The sequence below is a fragment of the Aquila chrysaetos genome, chromosome 19, assembly GCF_900496995.4.
Source record: "Aquila chrysaetos chrysaetos chromosome 19, bAquChr1.4, whole genome shotgun sequence".
In the NCBI taxonomy this organism is placed as follows: Eukaryota; Metazoa; Chordata; class Aves; order Accipitriformes; family Accipitridae; genus Aquila; species Aquila chrysaetos.
The window spans coordinates 19,532,064-19,540,807 of NC_044022.1; the positions used below are offsets into that span (position 1 = coordinate 19,532,064).

The 8,744-nt window shown below is 50.3% G+C and overlaps 1 protein-coding gene across 1 annotated transcript; it reads left to right on the forward strand.

The window, feature by feature from the left end:
• The first annotated feature begins 3,244 nt into the window (after nucleotides 1-3,244).
• On the forward strand, nucleotides 3,245-8,176 carry FZD4 (frizzled class receptor 4). Its single transcript, XM_030042949.2, has 2 exons — nucleotides 3,245-3,502; nucleotides 4,416-8,176. The coding sequence occupies exons 1-2, from the start codon at nucleotides 3,371-3,373 to the stop codon at nucleotides 5,742-5,744; spliced, it is 1,461 nt and encodes a 486-aa protein (XP_029898809.1). The 5' UTR covers nucleotides 3,245-3,370; the 3' UTR covers nucleotides 5,745-8,176.
• The last annotated feature ends 568 nt before the right edge of the window (nucleotides 8,177-8,744 follow it).

An 8,744-nucleotide genomic window follows, 5' to 3' on the forward strand; every position in this document is an offset into this window, starting at 1 on the left:
ATAACAAGATAATAATAAATTATAAGTAGGATTTTATATTCATGGAATTCCTATCATGTGAGTTGCCTTCTGCAAGTGTCTGCCTATCCTAGCTGATCTAAAGAGACCAGGGATGCCTAGGCTACTAATTCAGACATATCCATTAAGACTGTAAAGGATGGTTTGGACTGAAAGTGCTTTTCAAACAGCAGGGTCAAATCTTGCTCCTTTAAAATCAAAAGTATGATTAAAGAATTGGAAAAGACGCCTTACAGTAAGAAACTCAGGAAGTTCAATCTATTTTGCTTACTACGAAAAGGTCAAAGGGTGACTTAATCGCAGCCTGACATTACCTGCAGGGATAATCTCGGTAATGACTTCTCAACCTGGCCGGCAAAGATAGAACAAAAGTCAGTGGCTGGAAGCTGAAGATAACTCAGACTAGAAACCAAATATAATTATCGGCAGCCACAATAAATAATAATTATCGGGGTGGCTGCTGATATTTTAACAAGAGCAACCTCAAAATCAAAATCAGATTTATTAAAAAAATGTGCTGTAAGTCAGGCAATAATCAAGAAAGGCACATGGCTTGTGCTGTGCTGGATTCAGGCCAGCGTCTCACACTGCCCAGTAATCTAAGAATCTATAAACCCACTATCCCGGAGGTTTCTTATTTTGATCTGTTTAAGGAAACTATCATGTACGTGCTTATCATGGTGACATTTAATCACTGTTAATATATGCATAAGGTTCAAAGCAGGGTAATTACCATTTTTTCCAACTCTGACTTCTCGTGTGATTTGCCACCGCCTCTCCCAGTGCTCTTGTTTTGAAAACTAATTCCCGTTATCTAAAAGACTTTCCAAAGCAAACACAGCAGTGTAGCACTTTCTAATATTTATTTTGTGTTTTCAAAGAAAAGGCAATAGCAGTAGGGAGTTTTGTGGGTGGGAGAGTTCTTCCTCTAAAAAGGTACTTGTGTCCACTGTAGCTTTAAAATGCCCCCCTGCCCCTTTACTGAGTCCAAGGACCAGGTCCACAGGCAGAGGGTTTTGCTGCGTAACTCCTGAATATGCAGTAGGTGAGTTTTTCCATGGGAATTAGGCAAAGGTCGTATTCTGGTATCAGCAAACTCTGCTTCGGTGCCTAACTGCAGCAGAAGACTGCAAATGAAAAGGGTTTTCATACACTAAGACAAAGATTCATAGTTTTTAAGGTCACCACGATCCTCCCTCTAGTCTTCCTTCCTACACAATTCGGACATAAAAAACCCCCCAAAAACTTCTCTGCCTCCTGGTTTCGAGTGTTTGTATGGAGAGCACCCATCATCCATTCCCCACGCTTGGCTGATGTAGACGGTGAACTCGGTGGGGCTGCGAATGGCTCGGTGGCCGTGCGTAGCAGCACACTGTGTGCGTTCTCAGCATTATCACCCACCCAGATTAGCAGCTGAGCACTGCTGGTTACGGACGGCAAAGCTTGGGAGTAAATATGGGTCTTGCAAGATATGGTCGGGTTGCTGACTCCATCGTCAACTCTTTACCTGACCTTGGGACTGTAGCACTGTCTGCCTGCGTGTTTAAAAAGCTAAGATAATATTACTTGTCTGCCTCACAAGGACTTTGTGAGGTTAGAGGCACTGTTTATTGGAGCTAGCTGTAAAGTATTACGGTGATGAGAGCTATGTAAATATCTACGCTCATGAAACCTCAATTAAAACACTATCCATCTTGCTGGAGGAAAGCACACTTAAAGCCCCTCAGTTCCTACAACATCGCAGAACAGCTCACACATGCGTTTCCCGCATCTCAGGGGTGAAAAAAACCCGACGGCGATGGAGCCACAGCGGGAAAACCTGCAGTGACCGAGCACGGGGCACTTCACAGCGTGGGTTTTGCCGCGGTTTACGGTCTCGTGCCTGGAAAGGAGCCACTGTTAAGCGCTGCCTTGGTCTGTTAGTCTTTGCCCGGTGATGCAGCCGGGAGACCCTGGGGAGAAGCGGAGGCCCCGCGGTGAGTACGGAGGCATAGCTGCTCGCGACCGACATGCTCAGGAGCACATGCACATGCCACACGCCGTACACGCACGGTAAGAGGTTGCTTAACCAGGGCTTTACGAACATTTTCGAAGTGCTTTACAAACAATTCATTAATAGATGACATATTTTTGCTAAAGGCACAACCAGCTCAACCAGATTTTATTACAGGTGTAAATAATACTGAGAGAATCTAAGCATGAGCCTCATTTCTCCGCTCTTAATCCCTCCTCCCGCTGACACGTTAAAGGTCTGCTTAATCATCCAGGCCTTTCCCCTCCACAAATGCTTCATCCACACTTTCTTGTTTTATGGCGATCTGTAGAAACGCCAGAAGGTACCTAGCAGTGCCCTCCAGGTTTCTTGGCCCCGATGAAAAAAAAACCACTAAACCCCAGATGTAACCCATCGGCCAGCGTTAGGAAGAAAACACGGCAGTTTAGAAAGCCAACCCGGACACTTTTAACCCGGCAGCGAAGAGGCTGAGCACCCTTGGCTGAAGAAAGACAGGCCAGAAGCGAGGACAGGGCTGGGGCACGGTGGGCCCCAACACGCGTGGCGGGGGGGGGGGTGTCTCAGCCCACCCTCTCCCTGGGGAGCTGGACCTGGGTGCCATGGGGAGCCCCTGGGACCAGCACCCATGCTGGGGAGGCACGGTGGGGACGGTGGGGATGTCTCCCGGGGGCACCAGGCGCACGGGAGGGACGGAGGGAGGGAAGGAAGGGGGTACCGGGGGGGGGGGGGGGGCAGGGACAGGGCTCCGCGGGGTGTTTCTGAGGGACGGGGGGGTGCAGGTAGGGGGTCCCCACGAAGGAGAAGGGGGGGACGGGGGACACCCTCGCCGGCAGTGGTGGGATGCAGCCGGGGGGAGCGCGCTTCCCGGGGGCGGGCGGGCGGGTCGGGGCTCCCCAGGGAGCGTTGGCGGCGGGCTGGGGGGGCGCAGGTAGGACCCCCCCCCCCTCCTCTGCCCGGGGCGGGGGGGGGGCGAGGCGGGCCGGGCCGGGCCGGGCCGGGCTCCCCGGGGCGGGGGCGGCGACGCGGGGAGGTGCCGTCCCTCCCCTGGGCAGTTTCTCGGCGAGGCTGGTTAATAGCGGAGCCGCCCCCGGCCCCTCCCCGTTGGAGCCGGCCCGTGCGGCACGGCGCGGCCGGGGCCGGGGCCGGGGCCGGGGCCGGAGCCGGGCCGGAGCCGGGCCGGGGCCGGGCCGGGGCAGGTGGGGGAGCATGGCGGGGGGCGGCGGCGGGGGATCGGCCGGTCGCGCCCGGCTGCTGGCCGTGCTGCTGGCGGGGCTGCTCGGCCGGGCGGGGGGGTTCGGCGACGAGGAGGAGCGGCGTTGCGACGCCATCCGTATCGCCATGTGCCAGAACCTGGGCTACAATGTCACCAAGATGCCCAACCTGGTGGGACACGAGCTGCAGGCGGACGCGGAGCTGCAGCTCACCACCTTCACCCCCCTCATCCAGTACGGCTGCTCCAGCCAGCTCCAGGTGGGTTCGGGGGACCCCCCGGGGGTCCCCTTTGTGCGTGGGGAGCGGCGGGGTCCCGGGGAAGCTCCCGGAGCTCCGGCTGGTCGCTGCACCCCCCCCCCCCCCCCGCGTTTCTCTTGTACCCGAGGTGCCGCGACCCCCGTGAACGGGAAACCGAGGGAGCTGGCTCCCGGCAGCGGGGGGCTGCTCGGGAGGGACCCCCTCCGAGGGTTTCCCCCTCTCCCGGGCGAACGAACGGCAAGATCCTTGTCCTCCCCACGGGCGTGGGCTTCATCGGACGAACCCCGGCTTGTTGCGTGGGGCAGAGCTCCCCGAGTAGCACGCCATCCCCCTTAGGCTGTCGCGTCGCAGAGTCGCGATTATTCAAAAGCCGAGAGAAGGAGGGTGTTTCATTACCGGTGTAAATACGTACGTGACCGTATGGCGAAAGGAAGAGCCGTTCCTCTAGGAAGATCGCGAACCAAAGTACTTCAATAAACGCCTTTTCTCCTGCGTGTTTGTTAGCTGTAATATCCAGGCAGCGCCTAGAACAGATACATGTATTTGTTTAAACCGCATCAATTTGGTTTTTGCTTTCCTAAATCGCACCCTTGAGGTTTAGGTCTGGCTAAATCCCGCTGGCTTTGTTGAAACCGATGGGCCAAATTTACATGGAGCTAATCTGGGGAGTAAAACGTTCAGGCTTTGGCTTCGGACCACATTCAAACTGAAAGAAGACAACATTGTTAGGGTTTTTTTTTTTTTTTCTCCTTTGTTTTTATTGTTCTTGGTTTATTTGTTTTATGCTGCTTCCTGTTTTTTAAGGCAAAGGACCAAATATTACTGCTAAAAAGGCAAAAAGAGAAAACTTGTTATATTTTGACCTGTGTCATTTTCCCCTAACACGCTTGTGATTTCTGTTTCTCTCTTCCAGTTCTTCCTTTGTTCGGTCTACGTCCCGATGTGCACAGAGAAGATTAACATCCCCATAGGTCCCTGTGGTGGCATGTGCCTCTCCGTCAAAAGAAGATGCGAACCCGTTTTAAAAGAATTTGGATTTGCCTGGCCGGATAGCCTAAACTGCAGCAAATTCCCACCCCAGAATGATCACAACCACATGTGCATGGAGGGCCCCGGAGACGAAGAGGTCCCCCTTCACAGCAAGACCTCCTTGCAGCCTGGAGAAGAGTGCCACAGCATGGGATCTAACTCGGATCAGTACATCTGGGTGAAAAGAAGCTTGAACTGTGTCCTCAAGTGCGGCTACGACGCTGGTCTCTACAGCAGGTCAGCTAAGGAATTCACAGATATCTGGATGGCCGTCTGGGCCAGTCTTTGCTTCATCTCAACTGCCTTCACAGTCCTGACCTTCCTGATTGATTCATCCAGATTTTCCTACCCGGAGCGCCCAATCATATTTTTGAGCATGTGCTACAATATTTATAGCATTGCTTATATTGTGAGGCTAACTGTGGGCCGGGAAAGGATATCCTGTGATTTTGAAGAGGCAGCAGAACCTGTTCTTATCCAAGAAGGTCTTAAGAACACAGGATGTGCTATAATTTTCTTGCTGATGTACTTTTTCGGGATGGCTAGCTCCATCTGGTGGGTTATTCTGACATTGACCTGGTTTCTGGCTGCAGGACTCAAGTGGGGCCATGAAGCTATAGAAATGCACAGCTCTTATTTCCATATTGCAGCCTGGGCTATCCCAGCGGTGAAGACCATCGTCATTTTGATTATGAGACTGGTAGACGCAGATGAGCTCACCGGTCTGTGCTACGTTGGGAACCAGAACCTAGATGCGCTGACGGGCTTTGTCGTCGCTCCGCTTTTTACCTACCTGGTCATTGGGACTTTATTCATTGCAGCGGGACTAGTGGCCTTATTTAAAATCAGGTCTAATCTCCAGAAAGATGGAACTAAAACCGACAAACTGGAAAGGCTGATGGTCAAAATCGGTGTCTTTTCAGTGCTGTACACCGTCCCGGCAACGTGTGTCATTGCCTGTTATTTCTACGAAATCTCCAACTGGGCCGTTTTCCGCTATTCGGCAGATGATTCCAATATGGCAGTGGAGATGCTCAAAATTTTCATGTCCCTCCTGGTGGGTATTACATCAGGTATGTGGATCTGGTCAGCCAAAACTTTGCACACGTGGCAGAAGTGCTCGAACAGACTGGTGAACTCAGGGAAAGTGAAACGGGAGAAGAGAGCAGATGGTTGGGTGAAACCTGGGAAAGGGAACGAGACCGTGGTGTGAGAACAGGACGACACCCCGACGGTCTGCTCTCCCGTGAAGGACTGATCGTGTGTAAGCATTGCTGTGTAAATGTTGGGAGTAGAGTAGGGAGACGGTTACACAACCTGTCTCTGGGGGATGGAAGAAAAAGCCTTAAAGAATAAACAGCAAAAGGATCATGCTGCAGATACAATAGCCATAAACCGTGCTGCCCAAAATAGGAAAGCCCAGGAAGGCTTTAAAAGCTGTGAAATATCCAAACACATTATCTTCCTTTTTTTTTTTTTTTTTTTTTTTTAAATAAAGCAGGATGCAATACACTGAAGTCTTTAGAAGCTGAGGGACTGTAGCCCACAGCTGTGGGATGTTGTTTTCATCGTCTTGTAGCTGATGGAGGAAAGGCGGTGCAGGGCCAAATTCTGGGCTGATTTAGGGGCCAGTTGCCAGAAGACAGAGCACCCAGGACCTCAGTTAGACATCTTCTTTCCGAGTCCAGCATCGTGAAGGAAGCGCCTACTGAGGTTTGTGTCTTTATGCCCTGGGGAATTCTGTTGCTCCCATACAGAGGGGACTCCACAAGTCAGCCAAGGCTCAGGGTCTCCAACGAATACCAAGTGGACGTTCCAGGTCTGAGAGTTACCCATAATGAGTAGGATTTAGTGAGGTATTAGTGAGGACGATTCTTTAAGTCATCTGATGGTCTAATAATAATTTCGACTCATTGTTTTCACCATCTGTAAGCTGGTCTGAATTGAGAGTTGGCTCTGCCTCGAGCAGGAATTTGGACCTCCCTAGGTCCCTTCCCACCTGAACTATTCTGTGGTTCTATCAGTATTTCTAATTTTTTAAAAGCTTTACTCAAGGCCATTGTCAGAAGTAGAGGAGTCAGTGGGAGCTGGGAAACTGTGTATGGTCTTCTGCATGGATTATCGTTATCCGCCTGCCTCCACTCCTGTCCCTTCAGGTGCTCCTGCTGTTTCCAGCGGACTACTTTATTCTGCTGTATTTAATAGCTTTAAATAAAGTCTTACATTATAATGTTCCTTCCTCCAGGAAAGCGAAAAATGAGTTGAGGGTCTCTTCAAACAATGCCAGTTTTCTCCATGTAAACGTACCTGGCTCTCTCTGGAGACCAATTGCATGAAGCAATTAAGTCTTAATATATTTCATTCAGTGCGATGGTATCGCCGCAGACGCCAGTCTGGGGAGAAGTGAAATGTTAAGTTCCTTGGCAACCTCATGTTCACACAGATCAGTTGTATAATTATGTGTGTCAGTTACAATTAAAAGAACATTCTCAGCCCATGACATCGCAGTACAGCTGACTGCCTCACAACGATGCTCCAATTGCTCACTGACAGCTATGGAGTTTGGGGTTTTTTTTGATATATATTTACATGCAGAACGTGAGCAGTCCTTCAGTCCTCAGTCCCCAGTTTTTGTAAAGGGATCCCAAGAGAAGAGATCCAACTTCTTGCTGAATAATGTTGTTTCATAGCAACTGTTGAGTTTTCTTATCCTTTTATTTGAGGAGGCGTCAGCTTGTGCTCATGGGGAGCTTGAACCTCATGTTGGGGGCTCGTTTGGCTAATAAGAAAGGTGATGCAAATAGAAATATCCCAGAAGCACTTAAGAGAACACTGTTGTGATGCACTATCCCTTTGAAGGACCTTCAGTTTTATCTGTGTGCCCTAAACTTTTGCTTCATTTGTATGTGTGGAACCTCGTCAGCTGCAGAGCATCCGTCCCGGTGCCCCGACTTGCGCGACCTTCGAGGGCGGCTGAGAACAGGCACTGCTCTGTTGCAGTCCTCGCTTTTCACACAGGTGCCCCGTGTGCTTCCCAAACCACAATTCATTCCAGCTCTGGCCGTGAGCACTAATCTGTCCCAGAAGTGCGTATTGTTTCAATGTCAATGTTGAAACATGTGCTAGAGCACTTTTTAAAAAAAAAACCAAAACAAAAAACCAACACAAAACCAAACCCCAAACAAACCCTAATTGCAGTCTTTGCGGTTGGGCTCCCTCTCCAGCAGAACAAGTGACAACTTGACACATTCTGCTCAAGACGCACAAGCATTGTCTTGGCCAATGCCACATACCAGCCGAGCCTTTTCATCGTCTCCATAAAGTCTTTCGCTATTAGTGTTGTGTTTGGATCTGGTTATTCCTCTGCGGACAAGGAGTTCTGCAAGTAGGAGATCTTCAGATGGCCGAGTTTCTCCATCGTGAGATCTTTCTCCTGGCGCAGAGAGGGATGTAAAGTCAGCAGCTATATGTTGACTTTCACGGGGTGAGGACACAGTCGTAGCCTTTTCTTGTAACCTGGTATTGGGCTGTGCCAAGGTGTCATGTTCACTCAAGTGTCCTTCACTCTGAAATGGTTTGGATACTTTCCTGGCCGATACGACCCATATTTGACCTGAGTGATTCAATAAACAGCATTTTTAACCATGTTATGTACACAGAAGTGAATGTTAAGTAGTTCCTTGTTATCAGATCCCTGCATCTCTGCCTGTGACCCTGGTGACTGTGACAGACGGGTGTCCCCAGTGATTTGAGACGTTGGAAGTGAGTCGGATGAGGATAGCACTGTGTAGCCCTATGAGGGACCCTGTGGGATGTTCCATTAAAGACTGTGAGGGACTCAAAATACTATAGGGAGGAGGTGGGCTGGGGGGAGACACCAGCTGCTGTTCCTGAAGGAACATCTTTCCCAAGCAATCAGGGGGACACTGTACCAACCCAAAGCAAACTTAGGTGTTGCAGCAATGAAACCATTCCATAAATGTATTGATCCACGTGCATTTACCTTGCTCTGCTTCGGGGCTGTGTGAGTGGGAAGTCACAGCAGATAGCCTAAAACCCAGTGGTTGAGAAGAGTGGGTATGTGCAACTCGGATGTTCTCTCGTTTCAATGTTGTTATGAATTTAAAGCCAAAAAATGTGTGACTAATCCTGTCTTGGAAGCGCAGTTGCTGTGGTTATACAACTAGAAACTTTACAGCAGTTACCTTCCTTG